The following is a 24,131-nucleotide window of genomic DNA, read 5'->3' on the forward strand; positions in this document are numbered from 1 at the left end:
CTTTATTGCAAGAGATCTGCATCTATGTGAAATAATACAGGTAAATAACCTCCATGTGTAAGAGGTAACCTTATTTTACATCTCTAAAAGGCATTTTTCCCTATTGTAAATGCTATTGATTGGAAATTTTTATACTTGTTCAATTCTCTCCACTTAAGGCAAAAGAACTGCCAGGTTTGGAGGTATGTTTATGACAAAGTCTAGGCTCCAATCTGTACCCTAAGTCATTTAAAGCAGTTTCTTATCTTGAAAAGAGTACAAATCAGTGGCTAAATGTCTTAGATTGGAGTCTGGGAAACTGCATGTTAATCTGCGTGCAATTAGCTTCATTCACCTTTAACAGATCCTGGGAAAATCACAGCCAGTTTTCAGCTGATTTTTCACCCCTTTATCCCCTCTTGGAACTCCTTAACTTTGGAATTGTACTTTATTTTCTATGTACTTTGTCTGTGGCCACAACCCAGCATAAAGGCCATTGATTTCTGCAGCCTTCAGTACACAAAAAAATGACACAGTATCATTTTTACAGCTTTCTGAACATAATTTTAGAGATTGATCTGGTTTTTAATTTAAATTTGTTCCTGAAATCTTGGGGTGTAATTTATTTCATTTAAATCTAAAACTCTTTTTTTTCCATTCCTGATAGAAACTTCTATCCACAATAGAGTTTCTATTGCAAATGCAGATTTTTGGAAAGCTCCTTCTGAATTGTCATGGCAGGAAAGCTGTGTTAGTCTGTGGTACAGTCTTTCACTTTAACTCAGCCCAATTTGTTTGCCTCCATTTTAGTAAGATACACTCTTTCCAAAATGGTGAAACTAGTGAGAGTTTGATTTCCTCTGACAAATGCAACTGTCAAATGAGATGAAAGATACTTTAATTGCTTTGGTTGTCATGCAATTAGTATTTTCCAAAGTTGGCTGTCTTTTTTTTTTTTACACCTTTATACACATTTCTATTTATGCTTTTTGAAGGTATGTTTTGCTTTAAAGTTGACTATTGTCTAATTTCAATAGCATGCCCTATTTTCAGAGAGCTTCCTCTAGATTCTTTAAAAACTTTAGATCATATATATTTCAGGCGAAGTACTTAAGATGTACTTTATCCATTTCACTGTGCCACCTTCTAGTGCCATCTTGTTAAAAATTACACTGACCAGTTAACAAACACTTCTGTCTTTGGATTGCAGCAAACAGAAACAAGGAGAAAAGAGTAAAAGCTTGTAAGTTAAGCAAGAATGAAAAACAGAATAAGTGTTATAAATTATAAAATACTCACTATTATGCTGTTTCCTGGATCCCAACCCACTGCGGAGCACATTTGCAGATTTATGTTTGTTTGTAACAAGTATCTTTACAACATTATGTTAAGGCCATGTATGTATGTTAAGCTTATCACTCCTGCATCAAAAAAGGACAGTACTAGCAGAAATAAATATTTGGAGCCATTAATTTTCACGTGACAGCTTCCTTCAATTGTCTATCTGCTATTTATGCTGCCTGAAGCTACTCCAGCCAAATTTTTGAGAGGCTTATATTTTATAGCCATTTTTATTTTATTTTTTATCCCGCTTTTATTATTTTTATAAATACCTCAAGGCGGTGAACATACCTAATCCTCCTTCCTCCTATTTTCCCCTGAACCACCACCCTGCGAGGTGAGTTGGGCCGAGGGAGAGGGACTGGCCCAAGGTCACCCAGCTGGCTTTCAGGCCTAAGGCGGTATTAGAACTCACAGGCTCCTATATGTTGAAAGAACACATAGTGACCAGAAAAGGCTTTGTGAAAAGCAGTGTTCTTGTTTTCTGATAGATCTCATACTAGCGGGCGATAATAGTCACCATATCTTTTTTCAATAGTATGTTTGCCTGTAATGACACAGCATTTCAAATACTTGCTTTATTTTTCTTCTTCCCGGTCAAGATTAAGCTGAATATTTACCAGATAAACAGAAGGCCTACATTCCAAGATTTTTTTTCACTGCTACAAATTCAAGGTTACTTTTTTACAACCTATGGACATTTCCATATATAAATATTTGGATGATTTTAAATAACATTTAACAGTCATATAATTTTTTTGCAATAATTACTTGGCACTGTTTTACTGTGTTCAAAATTTAATACAATTCAATTTTTTTGTCATGTACCAATAATTCAAGTTTACAGACTTTTTTTTTTAAAACATATTACTTATAATAGATAATATCCAGGAAATCCAGTCCCAGATAACATTCTAATGTTGCCCATTTAAAAAAACAACAACCACCCTTTATGCCCAATAGCAAAGAAAGAAGAAATGGTACCAAAACAACTGGGGAGGTACTTGGGGGAGGGGGGGAGAACCTAACTATATGTATTCAAGAGGACAAAAAGATTTCCTACTGCCCAGTCAAAGTAGGAAAATACACTTTTGAGAGAGAAATGTAAGAAGTTTAGATAATTTTTAGCAACAGCCAAGCAAATTACTGGCTGTTTTAGAAAGAGTAATATTGAGTTTTCTCCTTAATCTTTACTGCCTGATTCAACTGTTCATAGCCAGTTATCATGGTATTTAAGCCTTATGTTCTAAAAATATTCTGGGATAATATTTTTAAAAAAAGGTATGCTGGTAGTTTGACCTGATTTCAGAGTTCCTATGCAAGAAATAATGTCACTAAACAGCAAATAGGATGAAGGCAGAAGAATCAAAAATAAATCACTATAATCACATGACAGTCAAGAACTACTGTTCTTTGAGTCTTCTCATGCTAACGAAAGTATTTGATCCATGATGAGCTTATGGACAAAAGCTGATAGCATTACAGCAATAAAGCAAAGGAAAAAAAGCTTATTGGAATTACCCCACTGCCTACTGGGAAGGAAACAATGCATTACACAGGCCGGTCTTGCCCTTGTTTTGTTTGCAGAGAAGTGGTCCAATTAAGTAGTTAAATATAGCCACATTATCAAATATCTAACAAAAAGGAGCGGAACAAAACCTAGCCTTTGAGTCTAAGGATAGTGACAGGCCTTTCCATGTCATGTAGCTGAATGACTTCAAAGATTGGTAATAAAGGAATGACAGCATCAAAGCAGTGATGGGAAAAAGCCTGAGTTTATCGAACAGTCACACCGAGTTTCTCAAGCACACGCACTCCCTTCTCTTGATATTCTTGTCTGGTCATCCAGAAGTTGTCTTTGTCCTTCATGATGTCTGCAAGAACCGCACCACCTAAGAACACCATGTGCTTTCGACGAGGTGGATCTTCAATTCGAATCTTAAATTTCTTACAGGAAAAAAAGGTAAGTAATATTACTGAAGTTTGTGGGGCAACATTGCCAAGCTATAACGATGATGATGAAAGAAAGATAGATACATTTAAATGACTAACTTTTTTGGTAAGTGGGTAATGACTTCACGTATTTAAACATTAATAAAAACATTTATAAAAGACATCTTAATTCAGGGAATTACATGCAAGTACATTGTTAAAGTATGGAACTTTAATTACAGATTAGTGTAAGCGCTATGGGACAAAGTGGAGTTTTAAGCTCCTGTTTCCAGTTTTAGATTAATTCTGATCAATGTGTACTTGATATGCACATTCTCTTAACAACAGGAATATAATGGACCTATTAAGTCCACCATATATTAAACCATGTAAATAAATAAATACTGGAATGTTCTTTTATTAGTATATAAATTACTTGGAGTTTTTAAAATCATTAAGCCACTGTATTTGAGGAATTTTAATTAAAGTTTTCTCTTTAGGTAAAGAGAACTATCTAATGTTGTGCAAGCTGATTTCTACTTATGCAACAGGTTTTTCTATCCTTTGCTCCCTCTGCAGCACCTACAATTTATTCCTGATGATTCCACGACTCTGTGGAAGAGAACTGGGGAGCTGAAACGGCAGAAGACATCCACACCTCTGATGGTTGCTGTTTCACCAGTTTTGGACACCAACTGGATCTCATCCCAAAGATTTAGTACATTAAATATATAGATCAAAAGATACCTATCTCTATCTCTACATCTGTATCTATCTCTATTTATTTTATACACACATACACACACACTTCTTCCCAAGAATCATCCTTTAAATGAGGCCATCTCCCATGTCATGGTTCATGGGTGCAACAGACAACTGGTTCCAACTCTCTCAGTAACTGTGAGAAGGCTGGAACTGTGTGGGGTGCTAATAAAGAAATGAAAGTAGATCCTATAAGGTAGAAGTATACTGCCTATGTTATGGCAAGTAAAATGTTAGATGTTTTTTAATTGTGTAGCATTTAATAAGCTACAGGATATTAGAACAAAGAGCTTCGTCTAAAATGAAAGACACCTATGTTCTGATCAGTCTGTAAAGGCAACATTGTTCCAAAGTCCAAAAGGAAATTATTAATGATAATAAGTTGAAATGTTATTTTAAGACACACAGTTTTGTCCTATGAACTGTTAAAGAGATTCATGAAAATAAATGTCAAATGATGCTATGAAGAGGAGAGCAAGAATAAACCAGTTCCTCCTCATTCTAATAAAATGGTGGCTTTTAAAGATCATACTAAACAGATCTTCAAAATCCAGTATAATCCAAAGTAGCTAACAGTGTATAATACTCTGATGTAGAATTTTAATAATCTCTATTCAAAGCTAACTATTCAACACTCGCAAACTTAATTCAGGCTGTCCACTATATTATTGACCATCTTGCTCCCTCTAGTGACCACCTTGTGTATGTTGTAATCAAGAATTACTTGATGGGTGAGTACTTACTGAAAGCTTTTCCACATCGCCTTTCAGAACTCGCTCCAGATAAAGCTGCTTAAGTTCACGTTCTAGGCGTGAAGGTAAACCAGGGTACATTGTGGAACCTCCAGATAATACAATGTGCTTATAAAACTCAGATCTAGAGATAGAACATACACCCCACAATGTAAACAATCAAGATTTATGTGGAAATTCTAGTATATAAAGGTATATACAGTAAACCTCAATTTAAGGGACCTCAGTTTAGGATACCTCAGATTTAACAGACAAAATGTGCTTTCTCCGCAGGGTTGCCACAGTTGGCACCAACTGGTGTCTATGCCTACTATTCAGCTCTGCTGCTTTAACTTGCTGAAGAAGCTAATCCGGCTCCAGGATTTGCCCAGTTTATAAGGCTGGGTGTTATTCTGGCTCCCTGCTTCCAGTCAGGCACTCTCAGCCTTCACATGGCCTCTTGGCTCCAGCTTGTCTTCAGCACACCAATATGTCACACTTACGGTTGACAGAGTTATTTTCACAAGGCTAGTGCTCAAATGTCTGTGGCTTGTACTGCCTTTTGCTCCTAAGCTACAGTATGAAATCTTTCTTTCTTTTTTGGTTCTCAGCCCATTCACCATTTAACAAACTTTCAGTTTTAGCAGGCAGCCCTCTCCCCCACTGGTTAAATCAAGTATTGCACTTCCATAAAAAGAAAGATAATCTACTAAAACATACGCAAACACTGTAATAGCCATATCCTTCCCACTTCCATTCAGTATCCTCTCTGTAACAATGGCAAATACCACACGTATTACCATTTTCTTATAATCCTTGATTTTTTTTCTTTTCAAAGTATTTCCATATGCAAGTAGAGCTACAATCAGAACATGTCTCTTCTCCCCATAAAGGGTGTGTGTGTTTAAAAACCCTTGATATAGCGTAAGAACCACAGATTTCCAACTCATACCTGGTATCAATATCAGCAGCTTGGATGGTGTTGAACAGCAGCTCAGCAACACCAACTCCTTCCACATTGATTAAGTGAGGCTGGAACAGGGCCTCAGGTGCCTCAAATCGCTCACCTCCAACTTTAATAATTCTGCCATCTGGGAGCTGTAAAATAGGGGCAGTCTGATATAGTCCTGTTACCACTGTACACTCTTTCTCCCAGACTAGGTCAAAAGCTTGCTGGGAAATTTCCACATTCCTCAGTCTAACTACCTGTATAACTTGGATCTTGCTCCCTTTGCTACCATGTTGGTTTTAGTTATGTCAAAGCCCATTTTTTTAAAATATAACTTTAAGAATGTTTAATAACAATTGTAACAAAAAATGCTCCTTCCATTACTGGAGCCTTTTCCTGTTTGCCAATAAAATTTTAAAAACTGAGAAAAATAAAGAATGTTTCAGTCTTCAGCCTTTTCTTTACTGATCTATATACAGTCAGGATCAGAAATATTGGAACAAGGATAACTGTTTTGGCATTTGGCCTCTGTACACCACCACATTGAAGTTGAAAGGAAACACATCCAGATGGGAGCGAAGTCAGGACTTTCAGCTGTAATTCAAGGGGTTTGACAAAAGTGGGGCACTAACCATTCAGGAAGTACAGCCAGTGGCATGCACACACCACCATCATTGGTGGCTCATAAGTAATGGAACAAACCAACATCATTACAAACATAAGGATCACCTTTAATACCTGGATGAAAATCCTTCACAGTCAATGACTGCCTGAAGTCTGGAACCCATGGACATGACCAAATGCTGAGTTTCCTCCCTCAAGATGCTTTGCCAGGCCTTTACTGCAACTGCCTTCAGCTGCTGCTTGTTTGTGGGTCTTTCTGCCTTCAGTCTTGTCTTCAGTAAGTGAACAGCATGCTCTGTTGGGTTGAGATCAGGTGACTGACTTGGCCATTGAAGAACATCCCACTTCTTTGCCTTGAGAAACTCTTGGGTAGCTTTTGCTGTATGTTTTGGGTCATTATCAATCTGCAATATGAAGTGGCATCCTATCAGTTTGGCAGCATGTGGCTGAATCTGAGCAGAAAATATAGCCCTATAGACTTCAGAATTCATCCTGCTGCTTTTATCAGCAGTCAGGTCATCAAGAAACACCAGTGACCCGGTTCCATTGGCAGCCATACATGCTCATGCCATAACACTGCCATGTTTGACAGATGATGTGGTATGTTTTGGATCATCAGCTGTTCCTTTCCTTCTCCATACTTTTCTCTTCCCATCATTCTGGTGCAAGTTAATCTTGGTTTCATCAGTCCAAAGAAACTTATTCCAGAACTGGGCAGGCTTTTTTAGATGTTTGCTGGAAAAGTCTAATCTGGCCTTTCTGTTCTTGAGCATTACTAGTGGTTTGCACCTTGTTGTGAAGCCTCTGTATTTACATTCATAAAGCCGTCTCTTGACTGTAGATGTTGACAGTGACATGCCTACCTCCCCAAGAGCGTTCTTGACCTCACTAGATGTTGTGAAAGGGTTCCTCTTCACCATGAGCAGAATTCTGTGGTCATCCACTTTAATTGTCTTCCGTGGTCTTCCAGGCCTTTTGCTGTTGCTGAGCTTGCCAGTTAATTCCTACTTTTTCAGGATGTTCCAAACTGTTATATTGGCCACTCCCAATGTTTTTGCTATCTCTCTGATGTTTTCTCAGCCTAATGATGGCCTCCTTCACTTGCATGGACACCTCTTTGGACCTCATGTTGAGAGTTCCAGTGAACAGCTACCAAATGCAAATGTGACACTCAGAACCACCTCCAGGCCTTTTATCTGCTTGATTGGTCATGGGGTACCCAGGAAACAGGCCACACCTGGCCATGCAGCTGCTTGTCAGCCATTTGTTCCACTACTTATGAGCCACCAACGATGGGGGGGGGGTGTATGCCACTGGCTGTACTTCCTGAATGGTTAGTGCCCCACTTTTGTCAAACCCCTTGAATTACAGCTGAAAGTCCTGACTTGGCTCCCACTGGGTGTGTGTCCTTTCAACTTCAGTGTGGTGGTATACAGAGGCCAAATGGCAAAACAGTTATCCTTGTTCCAATATTTCTGGTCCTGACTATATTTAAATCTTAGACCAGTTCCATTTTTTTAAATTACATTAACAGATAACCTATGCAAGATGTCTGCACTATCCTCTGCAGTGTTAATTGTCACTGTCAAAATAGTTACCGTTGGTACTATTTCACTTATTCCCACCTTACAAACATACATACACATGGGTGGGTGGGTGGGTGGGTGGGTAGGAGTGGTTTGCCATTGCCTGCTCCTTCCTAGGGCTGAGAGATGACTGGCCCAAGGTCACCCAGCTGGCTTTGTACCTGAGGCAGGACTAGAATTCAGTCTCCCAGTTTCTAGCCTGATGCACCAAACTGGCTCACTCACTCACTCTATCTATCTATCGAAAATGTACAGAAGAGGGTAGGCAAAATGAGCAGGAGGCTCAAAAAAACCTTCTCTACTAGAAAAGGCTATAAAGTTTGGGACTCTTTAGATTAAGAAAAAGGCAAACAAATGGGGACATAACAGAGGGGTGTAAAACCGTACATGGTATAGAGAATATGAACAGGGAGGGAAGCTGCACAGAAGACTTAAACCAGATAAAGGAACCACTTCTTCACATAGCAACAAGTTAACCTGTGGAATTGAATATAAGATGTGATGAAGGCTATTAATTTGGAAGGCTTTAAGTGGATTGGATAAATTCATGGAGGACAGGTCTAGCAAAAATTATTAGTTACTTCTGGATTGGAGACAGCATGCTTCCAAATAGCAGGTGCAGGGGAATAATGGTGGTAGAAGGTACATCTCTAACCTCTTTCTAGAACATCTTAGAAGCACCTGGTCTTGGTCACTCAAGAAACAAAATGCTAGGTTAAGATGGGCCTTGGCCTGACCCAGCAGGACTGTTCTTATGTTCTTACAGAGTAAATCCAGTCCACAAAATCTTGCATTATAACAAAGGAACTGGGGGATGCAACCTCAGAACCACTGACTATAATCTCTGAGAACTACTGGAGTACAGGGGAAGTTCCAGGAGACTGGAGAAGAGCTACTCTTGTTCTCATCTTTAAAAAAGGGCGAAAAAGTGGACCAACAAAACCACAGCCCAGTCAGTTTGACATCAGTACCACGGAAATCTTAGAAAAGATAATCAAGCAGTGGGTTTGCAAGCATTTAGGAAGCATTATTAGAAGCCAGCAAGGGTCTGTTAAAAACTGGTTGTGCCAGGCAAATTATATTGCTTTCCTTGACAAAATGGTTAGTAGACTGAGGGAATGCTGTGAATGTACCATATTTAGATTTCAGTAAGGCATTTCACAAAGTTGACTATAGCCTCCTTATTGATAAAATGGTACAACCAGATAGATTCACAGTTGCTTGAACAACTGTATCTAATATGTGGGCCTTAATGGTACGGTATCAACATGGAGAAAGGCATCTTTCTGGACTGGCTCAATCCCAGTCATGTTGGCCTTCTAGATAGTGTTAAAGATAAGATGCTTCTCTCAAGAATTGGGCTGGGTTGTTAGATGTGCCATGTTGGTTAGCCTATTGTCTATTTGTTATTGATCAGTAAGGTGGAAAGGATAAGTTTAGACTTCTGGCACACTGTATATTGACGGTTGTGTAATTGTTTCTATTTTGGATTGTTGGTTTTTATTTTATTTACTGTTAGCTGCCCAGGGTTACTGCAGTGAGATGGGTGGCTGCATAAACTAACTAAATCAATTCACCTGTCTGTCTATTCTGTGGGGTACCTGAGGGTTCTGTTCTGGGACCAGTGGTCTGCAATATTTTCATAAATGACTTAGAGGAGAGGATAGAAATTTGCAGATGCCACAAGGGGTGGGGATGGCAGGGAACTGCTAACACCACAGAAAACAGACTCAAGGTTCAATAGTATCTTAATAGACTTGAACATTGGGCCATATCCAAGAAAAGCAGCTCAAGGATTCTGCACTTAGGTAAGAAAAACCAGATGTACAGGTACAAGTTAAGCGGTACCTGACTTGGCAATAATACTTGTAAGAAGGATGGGCATCCTGATAGACCACAGATTAAGCATTAGCCAGCACTGAAATCATGGGAAGTGATAGTTCTGCTCTATGCTGCACTGGTCAGACCACACCTGGAATACTGTGTCAAGTTCTGATCACCACAATACAAGGACACTGAAGAACTGGAAAGAGTGCAGAGAGTAATGTGTAAGATGGTAAGGGACCTGGAGGTTAAATCTTATGAAGGACACTTAGAGGGACTGGGTAAGTTTTAGCCGAAAGAGGAGAAAGCCAAGGGGACACATGTTAGCAGTTTTCAAATACTTGAAGGGTTATCGCGAGGAAGAGAGAGTGGATTTATTTTCCATAGCTCCAAAGTGTAGAGCAAGAACCAATGGGTGGAAACTTTACAGAGTGAGATCTAAACTTGAAATAAGGAAGAATTTCCTGACCATGAGAACTATTAAGCAGCAGGACATCCTGCCTCCTGTAGTTGTGGGTACCCCATTGCTAGAAGTTTTCAAACAAAGGTTCAATAGCCATTTGTCTGAGATAAGATGAGGATTTTTGCCCTTGGACTAGAAGACTTCCAATTCCCTTTCAATCCTATAATTCTATTAAAGGACATACTAGTTGCTAGTAATGATGGGCAATTACCACTTTTTAAGTACCTATTGCTTACCTAAAGTAGTAATTACCCTTCATTACTAGCAACTACCTATCATTTTTCAATGAAGTAAACATTTCTATTAAGACTCATAAAATTTAATTGAGTGTGGTCATAGCTGTCACACCATAAAGCAGCCAATCTGATTAATGTTTAAGAACAGAAAGGAAATGAAAGAAACAACACATTCATATTTTTGTATTTGCCATCCATTAAAGCAATCAACCTGAAGAACATTTAAAATAAGACTGGGGGAACAAACATTTTCTGAATACGGGGTGTAGCCTGATACTGATAACACCAATTACCAGTGATAACATTCAACTTACAATATCTACTTTGAGGACAATTCTGAATGGCAGACCTTGTGGCTCAATCATCTGGCCCAATTTTTGGACTTTCTTGCTTCTTCTCCTGCCCCGTTTTTGTCTAATGAAGCATTCTAGAAATCTCAAAAGTTTGGGTGACCTTCTGTACCATTTTGTGTTATTCTGCTTACTCCTAATACAGCATTAATGTCTGAAGTGTTTTAGCAGGGGCAAATACTCTTAAGCACTCTCCAGATGTCTTGGACTACAATTCATGTAATCCCTGACTATGTCAGCTAGGGTTTATTAGAGCTGAAAAATAACAGGCTATCTACTTTTGCATTATAACGGAAAATTGCAAATGCACACTGTTTAAGAGATACTCACCGTGTAGGACTCAACTAACACAGTAGTTTCCAAGGCCAATTTCTGCTCCTGTTCAATATTGTAACCCACATAGCAGAGCTTTTCTTTAATCATGCGAACAGTCTCAAAATCCGCAGAATGATTGAAGGCATAACCTCGTAGTAAAAGCAGCTAGTATTGAAATAAGATAGTTAATGGCAGACCTGAAAACAGCTTTCAGGCTTGTGTAAGACAGATCAGTTGCTACAGGAATCACATTATGGTTAACAAAACGAGGCTTTCAGATTGAGACATTTTATCTTCTATAGCAAAAATGCCAAAGGTATATCATATCTTGATTGACGGCTGCTGCTCACATTTTATTTTGAACTCAAACATATCAGTTGAATTTCTGATCAGACATTAACAGAATAAATGCAAGTTTATCTATAAATACTTCAAAATTGCTTACAGAATATACCCCTGCTCTTGAAGAGAGTCCCTAGATTCTTTCTTGCACAAAACTCTACTATCCACCTCCCAAGGAGGCTAGTTGCGAGGAGCATTTACCACTGCTCATTTGCTTGGCCCAGTTTTAAAACCCAAAATAATCAGGACCTTGCATGTGTCTCTCTGAATGCCCCCCTAAATAAACAAATAAATGTTTTCTGCAACAGACAACTGGACCCTCAAGACAAGGTAAGGAGGCCTTGCTCTATGGCCTCCTAATGGTATCCAAGGCACAGTGTTTACTGATAATGGAAGTAGTTCCTTGAATAGCTTATCAAGATTGAAGCCTCCTTGAGTGGAACTCTTGGAAGTATTCTTTCATTTATTTCTTCATTGCTGCTACACTATTTTGCAAGACAATTTTTCATTTACATAATTGCCTGAATATTGCAGTAAATCAAAGCTGCAGAGGTAGCTTGGAATCAGCAAGCTGTAGACAAGTAAACGCCTTCTGGTATTCTGAAGAAATGTTCAGTGCCCATTCCTTCCTAAGGAATAATATTAAACTTTTGCAAGAAATAGCCCATTGTCTGGCTTTCTGATCTTCCCCATTGTAGGCTTGTGAAAAAATGAGCTCAAGACATACTAAAATTGGCAATATTATCTTTTCATATTTAACATCTCCAACTTACTTTGATGAGATATCTGGTAATATCTCTACCAGCAATATCTAATCTCCTGGTGAGATGAGGAAGAGAAAAACCTTCATAGACTGGACAGATGTGAGTAACACCATCTCCAGAATCCACAACCACGCCAGTTAGTAAACCTGAAGAAAAATAACAAAACAACAACAACACATGAGAATATTTTAATCTGATTGCAGACTTGGTTTGGGAACCCAACACTGCCTTGGCCTTCCAGAAGATCACTTACGTATGCCGAAAGTGACTCCGATAATTTTCTTGGAATTCTTAGTGTTTGATTATATTACCTATAAAATCCTGCTGGAAAAAATCATCTGTTATACTGGATACTTTATTTCACTGGTTCCACTTCTACTGGCATAATCAATTCTAGAAAGTGATGCTGTTCATAGATGTTTTTCATATGGAATGTTAGATTATGTAGTTATAGTTTGTCCTGAAAAGATTTGGGAAGTCATTGTCTCTCTCAGGCTTCAGTGTTAACATCTGCAGTATAATCTAGAGCAAGATGCCAATAGCCCGTTAATGACATGGAGCTATAGTTGTTATTAGATTCAGGTGAAGTGGTGGAAGTGATGAATTAATGTTTGGAATCAGTAATAAACTGGATGAGAGGCAGTAAAATCAAATTCAGTCCAGACAAGAAAAATGTTCTGTCTAAACCAGAAAGGACGTTTTTTTTAAAATGGATTTTTATTTGCCTAAATTTTTCACCATGTAATACCATCTGGTTCTGAGTTTACTACCTTATTGTACTGATGTGTTTTCTCACTCTGCTGCACTTGTTCCTTTCTGTGAACAGGGTACAATGCTAAAATATTTTTTTTCAGATACTTTTGTTTACATATGTGTATCCGCTTAGGATTTTATAAAGCATATCTTAAAACAGGCCAATAATACAACACCCATGATAACCAGATACTCATTAAAAACAATAATAATAAACACCAGAAACAATAAAAACAGCAACTAAAAATAATAATGAAGTCATTAAAAAAAACTCTAAAGATACATTTATGCAAGAATGCATTTTTATTTAACTTGCACTTTCAAAAACTTTAAATTTTACTAGACCAAGCAAAATAATATCCTTAGGCAAAAATACTACCAGAAAGGCTGAGTCTGGCCTAAGGAATTTTTGTAACTAAAGACTGGGTTTGGTTCAAATATATTTCTTTATGATACATATAATCCAAAGTAGTACTTATTCCTACCTTGTGCATATAGAGTGAGGACTGCCTGAATGGCTACGTAAACCCCAGAAAACTGGTATGTTTCAAACATCACCTGAAAGATAAGAATTGCCTTTTGTCTGCAAAACTGAAAATTTCATAGATACAAAACATGGAAGATAATTACAACTATTTCCTGAACGATATGGAACATAAATTGCTGTGTAAATCTCTTTTTTCCTAAGAGCAACGTAAGAAAAAGCATAATACTTGTGTATGAAAAGTACAATATGAATTAATCTAGTTTTGCAAGAAGTGAGTTGAATTTATTACTCAAACAGAAAGGTGAAAACTTTGCTTGATTGATCCAGCCAGTATATGTTTGAAAGTGGATGCTTAGGTACTTAAAGGTTGTGACTTGCTCTATAGGTCTATTGTTGATCTTCCAACCAACTGGAACACAATGAAGAAAGAGAAGGAAGATCTTGTTCAATGTGCAGAGGTCTACTTATGCAATGTGGGGTATCACCTATACAAAAACCAATGAAACACTGAGTAAGCAATTACCCTTCTGTGCAATCTTATAGCATCCAAGTTACATTCTTCACTACCTAATAAACAAAGATGCACATATAGAATTTATTCTTTCACAGTGCATGCAAAGACACACTCATGCTTTTCAGTTATATAAGCAGTTTACAGACTTCATTTGATGTGTTTCAATTTCCTAATTTAGAAGACCTATTCATTTGCAAGTATTCATTACTATAAATTTTGGAATAAATCTACCCATATTTATTTTGAAAGAAATTTTAAATTAAGTCCTATTAGACTTATGGCTAAAGCATGCCTCAGCTTAAAAGAATGCAATGAAAAAATATTTCTTATATTTTAAATAGAATAACAACAGGGGTTGCCATTGCTCATAACCCGTAATATTAACCACTTTGTTCTCTTGATAGATTTTTTTGTAAATCTACCAAGAAAATGATGGATAAATCCCTTATTCACTAATTTGACTGCAAATTTTGGTACCTCCAAAAAGTTTAAATATGAAAGTTACAGACAACCTAATTAAGAAGTTGGCTATTAACTTCTAGTGTAACGGACTACAAATGTTTCAAAGTGTTTGCCTTCTAATTAAGATTAGTAAAATAATCTAATGCAAATATTAAAATTATCCAATTATCCAATGACATAACAAAATGGATACTGTAATATAGAAGGTATTTATCAGTAAGTATGACTTAAAGAAATCTTCTAATTTATTTATTTATTATTCTCATTTATATAGCTGCCCACCCCATATATATGACTCTGGGCAGCTTACCAAGTTAAAACAATAAAAACAACCAAACAATACAACCATTTAAAATAATAAAAGCCCAAGGTCACCCAGCTGGCTTCATGCCTAAGGTGGGACTAGAATTCCCGGTCTCCTGGTTTCTAGCCCAGTGCCTTAACCACTGCACCAAACAACTGGCTCTCACATTACATTTAGTTACATTAAAAAAACTAATTCTTAAGTTTTAGGCTCCTAATATAACTAAACATTAGGAAATAAATTAAGCTTGCAACACACAAAAGTGTTTTTCCTATTAGCCTCTAGTTAAACCAACACCCTGCTGCTGACATCAAGAATTATGCTTGATCTCCTGGAAATGTAATAAGAGGACAGCAAGGGGTTGTGAAGAATGCTACAAAAGTGTATCAAAATTGAACTGGGTGGAAGGAAAGAAAAAGATGGGAATTATTAGTGTATCAGTCCGTGAATGTTACAGATTAAAAACTAATATCTTTATTTCCCCAAATTGGAAGTATTAGCGGTGTTTATGCTGCTGAAATAATTCTTAACACTGTTAACTGTCCTTTCTTCCATGAGATATTTATGTCACAAATAAATGTTATTTTACTTGGAAAAGTAGTAACAAGAAGCAGACTGACTTTGAAAGTCAGTTAGTATGTATCAGAGAGCAAAAAATTTATATATATTGTGTACACACACACACACAGAGTGCTGTGGAAAACTGTCACAACTGCAGATTGCTAGTTGTTTTGACAGATGGTTTTATTGGAAGTTATTTTCAGAATGAATGTTATAAACAGAGACTCCATATATGCTTCTTAGTAGTTCATACAAGATTTTACCATTCTCAGTGGACTAAAAATGGAATACATTTAATTCCATTAAATCATTCTTTTTAAAATAGAGTATATTTTTTTATTATTATCTGCTAGCTTTATGGCCTGCCTTTCCTGCAGGAACTGAAGGCAGCTTACGTGAGGATTGAGACTGAGCAGGGAGAAAGAATGATTAACCTAAAGCCACCCAGTGACTTTCCACACCTGAGAGTGGACTTGAACTGCAATCTCCCTAGTCCTAGTTCAACATCTTGATCCAGGAGTTTGTAAATGTGGTACGGGACCCCCAGAGGAGGGTTCCCAAAATATTTTTACTATTCAGACTTGTGTAGGCAAAGCAAGAGCACTGTCAGAACTCGTTCCTGCTTTGTCTAGGCAAGCCTGTAAGCTAGCTCGAGGGTGGAAGATGGCTAAACTTATGTATATATCCATCCGTCAATTAGGGCCGTTTTAATATTTATCTATCATTTAGTTTTATTCATGGAGGATTGATAAATTCATTTAACGTGTTAAGGGACCACAATACCAAAAAATTTAGGAACCCATGCTGTAGATCTTCGTCCAGGTTTCACTATAGAGAGAATCTTGACACACTATAGAAAGAATCTTAAATTATGTCTAGTTTGTCAGGCACTGCCATTTCAGCTTTGCTCAAGAAAAAAAAAAGAATGGATGTAAGGTGAAATTCCACTTGTTACTTTCATGGTAAGACTCATGCAGACCACCTACTCAAACTAGTAATCTAACTGTACAGTCTTCATCTAGAGAGACAGCCAGTGCGGCACAGTGGTTAACTTGTTGGAGTAGGGCTGCTGGAGGGTCAAAATCTAAGTGAATTCCCATGTAAACCACTTTGAGCTCTTGGAAGATAGGTGGGATGTAAACCTAGCAAATACATAAATAAAATAAAACACAGAGTGGGGGAAAACACTCTGTGTCCTTCAGCAGTGTTTTAAATCTATTTATCTACTGAGAATTCTATTAATATTTCTATTTATCCCCAACCAAAATTTTTAAAAATAAAAGGCTTCAGCTACATTGTGTTGGAAGAAAATCTTACCAGGTCTGTTCCAGAGTTGGGAATGAAAGTACTCAGGCAATTGCTTGAACAGAGATAAATTTTATTGTCCGAGAGCATGAGGCATAGAGCAATCAGCTGTGGAGATGGCCACATTTGTATTTTCCCCACAAGCTCTTTATATAGGAGAGCTTGGCTACTGTTATGCAAAAGTGTTCCCACCCTCCAGAAACTTCTGAGAAGGCACACTTATTCAGTTTCTTGGCAAGGGGTGCTCTCTAGGAATTCTAGGAAAGTGCAGTTTACCGGGTTCAGAGAAGAGGCACTTTGTGGTCAGGCTCTCTGCTGTTTGTGTTTCCTGTTCTAGGTAGATAGTCCAGGTTCCCTGCTGGGCTGTGGCTTTGTTTACTAGCTTGGAATGGTTACCTTGGAAGGAATCTTTTGTTATTTGATTATGGAGAAGAATGTTTACCTGGATGGGCTCTGTTAATTTCTGGAACCTTTTGTCTTACAAGGTTCTGATTAAGTCTGAAGGGAATCTTTTGTCTAAGCTGGGCTTCGTCTTACATTTTAATCTCTTGCATCCTCTTTGTATTGAACCCATTATATTTTGTAACTTTTTAACCTTTTACCTTGCTCAAAGAGGGGAAGCAATGTGGCAGGAAACAGTGTTTGAGAAAGACAGCATGGCGGGGAGGCAGAGATCTTAATTTCTTCCCACATATGCAATACATTATGACACAATTCCAATTTGTGAATGAGGTCAGTAAGCAATTTTGCATGGAGGTTTTGAATTCAGTGCCATAAATATATTATAGTACTCAGCTCTATAACTTCATGGTTTATTAAATTTGTGATCATACATCAAAAGAACAGTATGTATCTAAATCAGATAATAGCAGTAGATTAAAAAGTGGATAAAGACACAAAGAGAATGAAAATGAAATAATAATTAGTAATAGTAGTAAAAGAAGGCCTGCTGAGCTGCATAAGCCAGTGTAAACCCAATGTCTTCTCAAGGTACAACACTTGGCAACTTTCATATACATTTCAGTGGACTAATCATTTCAAAAGAACAGCACAAGTTTTGATTTGGACCAGCCTGAGCAAATACTGATAACAGGGGAGATTAGCACTAAGTGCCAGGTGTGGTATGGCAGCAGCTCAGAAGAACACATGCAATTCATACAGCCTCTCATCTGAAAATATGCAGAAGCATTCTGATAGAGTGCTATGAAATCTTCCTTCCATCACTTTTGAGAGTAGGGCACAAAATCTTGTCAAAGTACATGCCCTTCTGTGTAGATCTAAGGGAGTATTATAACTGTCAATTCTTTGAGGTAGCCAAGGTCAAGGAGCAGCAAAGACTCCAGGAATGTTCTTTATTGTTGTAGGGTAGAATAACAGAATCCTGAAAGCATGTCTCTGCACTTCTTATACCAAGCAAAATCATAGCAGCGTTATTTTGAGTTTCTTTCTCACATTTTCCAATTTTTTCAACACTAAGCAGCCTTTTCTCCTTCTTTAACAGTACATTGTTCTGTTTCTTCTTCCCAAGGCTGGATCTACATTTTTTAATGATAAGGATACTTAGAGATGATATAGGGAGTACCGATAGCATAGGACATTCAGCACTGAAATGATGCTTTAGTCTTAGTTTTCTAAATTGAAATAAGATTGGTTTAACCTTGGCTGTGGCTTTTTCTAAACTCAGAGGAATAATGTGGGGGTTGATATTCCCAGGCTGGGGGGCCTTGCTCATGGTCTCTTATGCCTTGCCTTCCAACTGGATCACTGCAATGTGCTCTTCTTGGAGCTGCCCTTGTAAACAATCCAGACACTTCAGTTGGTCCCAAATGCAGTGGTATGGGTAGTTATGGACACAACCCATTACACCCATGTGACATTGTTACTCCACGAGCTGGGCATCCAATAGGCTTCTGGATGCAGTTCAAGATTCTGGTTATCACCTTTTAACCCTTATGTGGCATAAGACCATATAACCCCATGCATTCCCATAGAGGGGGCAGGCTTCAGATTCCCTCATTTAAGTATTGCCATCTCATAGGACCTAAGAAGCGTGCCTTTTCAATGGCTGCCTGTTCTCTGGAATGACCTTCCCCACAACATACAATGGACCCTAACTCTGTTGGCCTTTAGAAAGGTGGTCAAGAACTGGCATTTCCCCAAGCATTTGGGCCTAGCTGAGTGGAATCCTGTTAGTTGTTTTCATCTATTCTGTTCAGTTTGCTATTTTGCAAATCTGGATTTTTTACAATGATTTTTTTCTCATTTATTGATCATTTTTGTTGTAATGGAAATAATTAAAGAAGCTGGAGTCACATTGGTTGAGTTGGGCAGCCATATAAATCCTTGAAACGAATGAACAAATTCCACCATGAGCCAAATCAGCAGGTATTTGTTTCTTCCAAGAGTAGGTCGATTTATCAGCCAGGATGATCTGGGCTAGCAACTTACCCTCAAACACTCGTTTCAACCAGTATTTCAACCAACAGTCTCATTTGGGACTCTAGTGAGGCACAACCAAGCTCTAACCATAGAGGGTGGGGGGGCGGCATGCAACATGGATCTCAGAAATTTGGGCTGAATTAATTCCAATTAATTCCTTATAGACACAGAGCTGTGTATCACAGAGGAGAAGGGTAATAATCTTTATTATAAATAATTAAACTCCTGCCAGGATACTTACTGCCCTTATGGCTGATGAATTTGTAAGTAGCTTTTTGCATTTGTATTGAGAGGTCATAAAATTGGTCATCACTTTTTGGCCTTTTGGCTAAGTTCAAGCGTAGCTGTCTATCCACCTTGCATTATCCAGCACCCTTAAACTCCTCACTGTGTAGCTTGCTTGTATACCTAACGATTTGTGGAAACAGGATACCATAGGTGGCATTCCATCACCCCAGATTATACAATTCTACTGAGCTGAGACACTCCTATATCTTCAGACTGAAGCACCAGTTTCCTTTGATATCATCAGGCAAGGATAAATTGGACCAGATTCAGCAACCATTGTTTGTGTTTCTTGACCCACTAATAAAAGGGATGCATTCCCAGACTGTTCAAAAGTTTCAGCTAGCACAAAATGTAGTAGCCCACATACTGATACAAGAGTGCATGTGTCAAAATGTTACTCAATGCCTAAGCACCTATTCCAAATTCCTCATTTCATTTAAGCAGCATAGTGTATTGCTCAAAATCCAAGATCAAACAAGTAAAAGTATAATCACCAAATGGGACTTTCTCCTCCCCCAATGCAACAACTTGTGCATTTGAGCTTGAAATCTGCTCTTGACCATCATCCAACCCTCTGGAAAGGGTACAGGGTAGTAATTTCAGGAGGAGGAAGTTAAAAACTTCCTCCTGTTCTGCTCATGAAATAATTTTATCAAAATAATTTTATTTGTTCTGGCTATAAAGCTCTAAGTACTTTCAGAAATACTCCTCTCGTCAACCTTATCACTAAAATTCATTTGCCTAGGAGCTCCAAATTCAGGAACTATAGTCAATGTATAGTTCTTTCTCCTGGAGATGATAAATCCCAAGCATGACTATTTTCTGACACTCTCTAAAATCAAAGTCAAACTGTATTGTCTTCCAACATATCTCTTAGTCTACAACAAGTGTATGGAAACCAGAATCAATAAAGATAACCAAGCTTACTGCAAATTTAATATTTGATTAATTAAAACTACCCATACTATATCATCATATGCCATTTATTTCTGAAGCCAAAAGTATCTTGCTCTTAAACACATTAAGTATTGTGATGTGATCCTGAAGATACATACATAGAATAACATAAGTAAATATGCTTATTTACTATAAAGCGGTTAAGAAAAAAATCTACACCAGTGCAAAGGCAGAGGTCCAAAGAAGAACTAGAGAACTTACGAACACATGGTGGATTAAAAAAAGCCCAAGAAATCCAACAATTTCCAGAGGCATGGGGTTTTTTTAATGCCACAAAGGCCAACTATGGACCAACAAATCATGGTACAAATCCCTTATGTTCAACAGATGGTGTCAAACTTCTAACGGACAAAGAATCTGTTGCACTGCGCTGGAAAGAGCATTACTGCAATCTCCTAAATCGTCACTCTACTGTGGCTGATGAAGTCTTCTTGCAAATCCCACAAAAACAAATAAGAGATGAGCTTGCAGTACCCCCTAGTTTGGAGGAAGTTCGTAAAGCCACTAATCAAATGAAAAATAGCAAAGCTGGCGGACCTGATGGAATTCCTGCTCAGGTTTTTAAAGAAGGCAGGGTTGAACTTGCACAACAACTTCACAAGCTCATCAATAAAATCTGGATGAGAGGGGAGATTCCAGCAGATTTTAGGGATGCCATAATTATAACTCTTTTTGAAAAGGGTGATAGGACAGACTGTGGAAACTATCAAGGCATCTCCCTTCTAGCTATGGCAGGTAAAATCCTCACAAGGATTCTTGCAAAGCATCTCCTATCTATATCAGAAGACATCCTCCCAGAAACTCAAAATGGCTTCCGCCCTTCCAGGGGGACAGTGGATATGATTTTCACTGCGTGACAGCTCCAAGAAAAGTGCCAGGAGCAAAACTGCCCTCTGTACGTGGTGTTTATCGATCTGACTAAGGCTTTTGATACTATAAATCATACTGCTCTTTGGATCATCCTTCTGAAAATCGGATGTCCTGATAAATTTGTGAAAATCTTATGGCTACTCCATGACGACATGATGGCAACAATCCTGAATAATGATGGCTCTCAAAGCGATCCATTTAAAGTGGGATCTGACGTTAAACAGGGATGTGTTATTGCTCCAACTTTATTCGCTATCTTCATCGCTATGATTCTACACCTTGTTGAAGGGAAACTTCCTACCAGTGTAGAAATTATATACTGAACAGATGGAAAGCTTTTTAATCTTAATAGGCTGAAGGCAAAAAATAAGGTAACTACAACCTCTGTTATAGAACTCCAATATGCTGACGATAACGTAGTCTGCACACACTCAGAGGAAGATCTTCAAACTGTCATGAGAACTGATGGTGAGCAGGGGGCTCCCATCCAGGCTGTAAAGCGCATGCGTAGTACTGAGGAATTAGGTGGCCATTCAAAGAGACACAGATCGGGCCCGCCTTAGCCTTTGGGGTTTATATGTCTGGGTTTTTCCCACGCTTCTTCAGTTTGTTAGGATTTCCTGTTTATGTAGCAGTAATAAAACACTAGAGACCTACTCCTTGTCTCAGCGTGGCTCCTGGCTGTTAGGACACAAACTATCCTAAACATCTCTGCAGAAGTGTATGATAAGCTTGGCCTCTCGCTTAACATTAAAAAAACCGAAGCATTTTACCAGCAAGTTCAAACTAATCCCTCTGCAGTGCCATCAATTCAGCTTGAAGGTGTGTCACTGGAAAATGCTGACCACTTTCCTTACCTTGGCAGCCATCTATCTATAAAAGCCAATATCGATGCCGAAATTCAGCATCGTCTGAGCTCTGCGAGTGTAGCTTTCTCCCGAATGAGGCACAGAGTGTTCGAGGATTGGGACATTTGCAGGGAGACCAAAGTGCTTGTTTACAAAGCCATTGTACTACCGACCCTATTGTAAGCCTGTGAAATATGGACTTTCTACAAACGCCACCTCCAACTTCTCCAAAGATTCCATCAACGCTGCCGCTGAAAAACTCTGCAAATTACTTGGGAAGACAGGCAGACTAATGTTAGTGTATTGGAAGAAGCGAAGACCACCTGCATTGAAACAATGATCATCCAACATCAACTTCGCTGGACCAGCCATGTTGTTCAAATGCCTGATCATCATCTTCCAAAGCAACTACTTTACTCCCAACTTAAGAACGGAAAACAGAATATTGGTGGACAGCAAAAGAGATTCAAAGACATCCACAAAGCTACTTTTAAAAAGTTTAAGATTAGCGCTGAGAACTGGGAAGTCCTAACTCATGAGCGTTTAATTGGAGGTCAGCCCTTATTAAAGGCGCTACGGACTTTGAAGAAGCACAAGTACAGGGCGAAAGGGAGAAGCGAGCTAAGAGGAAGGCATGTCAAGCAAATCCTCATCGTGACTGTCTTCCACCTGGAAACTTATGCCCTCACTGTGGGAGGTTGTGCGGATCCAGAATTGGCCTTTACAGCCACTTACAGATCCACCGTTAAAATTTTAATCCTGGAAGACAATCTTACTCAGCTACGAGTAATCGCCAACACACACACACACACACTGCCATAAGCTAGACTTCCAACCAGTTGTTTTTCTACATTCACTGCATTAATAAATATGATCACATTTCACCTGTATAATACAAACTTAGCAGTGAGGGGACATTTCATTTGCTGTTAGGATCTTCTCCTTTAAGTAAGAATTAGTGAGTAAGAATCTCAAGCCCAATTCTCAAATGAGCCAGAAGAATGTTCAACTTCCAGTTTTTGAGTGGAACATCTGATCACAGAGTATTGTTCTAATTTATATGGAAGTAAACCTACTAAATTTGATGTACTTTTCTTTCAAGTTCTCTTTTTAAGAGGGAGGTTTATCACGTAATCTCTATGTCAAACCTTACTTGGTTCTTCCCCCTTTCTCAATTTAATTGTTTACTGTGTAAACAAAGCAGTATAATAAGTACTCAGGATTTCAAAGCACTAACACTATGAATTGGATCATGTCTCTGTTTATCAGAACGTCCATTTACATGTTTTAACAGAATTAAAATATTTGCAAGTATGTAAGATGGGTTTTATTTTAGAAAAAAGTATGCATAACTTCACTGAAAAAGCATTCTATGGAACCTTATTTCTACTGCTTGTTTTCAGTAGTTTCCGAATACAGATCTAATCGGATGAAACGTCAACTTGGTTGTTATTCATCAAAACTAAATAAAAGTTATCCTAAAGAACAATGAGGAAGCTGAGAAGTGCTACTTTCCATTAGGAAAAACTGATTCTAGGTTGGATAGCATGACATTAAAAAAAAAAGGCACCTACCTCCACAATCTTTTCTCTGTTCTTTGTTGGATTCATAGGAGGTTCTGTCAGAAGTATTTTACAGTTTTTTGTATCAATGTTGAGTTTTTCTGGTCCAAAAGTATAGTCCCAAAGATGTTTCATATCATCCCAGTTTCGGACAATGCCATTCTCCATGGGGTAATTAACTTCCAGCATTGATCTTAGCTCACTTGCTTCATCACCAACCATAAGATCCTACAAGTCGCAAATGGATATTAATAAATTGTTATTTTCCAGAAACTTCTATTGATTTTTTTTTTTTTTAAAAGAACCCATAAAAAAGAAATGGCTTTTCTAGTTATCCTTTATGATACAATATTTGAGGGGGAGAAATTGATTTATATACTCAACTGAAAAGCATGGAAAGGCATCAATAGTGGAAAAAATACAACTACCACTCGTTAAATAGTTATGTGCATTTCATGGATTTGGTTCATTTTCATGCAGATAAGTTTATGTCACCTGAGACTGATTTTACATAATGTTAACATTATATACCAACTACCAATGAAGCCTCAGGGATATTAGGGATCCTAGATTTCCTGCCTTC

The 24,131-nt window shown here is 38.0% G+C and overlaps 1 protein-coding gene across 1 annotated transcript in view; it reads right to left on the reverse strand.

The window, feature by feature from the left end:
• Positions 1-1,883: 1,883 nt before the first annotated feature.
• Positions 1,884-24,131, reverse strand: part of ACTR2 (actin related protein 2) — a 34,003-nt gene continuing 11,755 nt past the window's right edge. The window contains exons 3-9 of the mRNA XM_063316651.1: positions 23,561-23,776; positions 13,437-13,509; positions 12,208-12,344; positions 11,108-11,257; positions 5,698-5,843; positions 4,758-4,890; positions 1,884-3,267 (exon numbers count right to left, since the gene is read on the reverse strand). Coding sequence (XP_063172721.1) covers positions 3,097-3,267; positions 4,758-4,890; positions 5,698-5,843; positions 11,108-11,257; positions 12,208-12,344; positions 13,437-13,509; positions 23,561-23,776 — 1,026 coding nt within the window. The 3' untranslated portion in view covers positions 1,884-3,096. The remainder of the gene's footprint in view (positions 3,268-4,757; positions 4,891-5,697; positions 5,844-11,107; positions 11,258-12,207; positions 12,345-13,436; positions 13,510-23,560; positions 23,777-24,131) is intronic.

This window comes from Candoia aspera, chromosome 1 (assembly GCF_035149785.1).
Source record: "Candoia aspera isolate rCanAsp1 chromosome 1, rCanAsp1.hap2, whole genome shotgun sequence".
Taxonomy (NCBI): Eukaryota; Metazoa; Chordata; class Lepidosauria; order Squamata; family Boidae; genus Candoia; species Candoia aspera.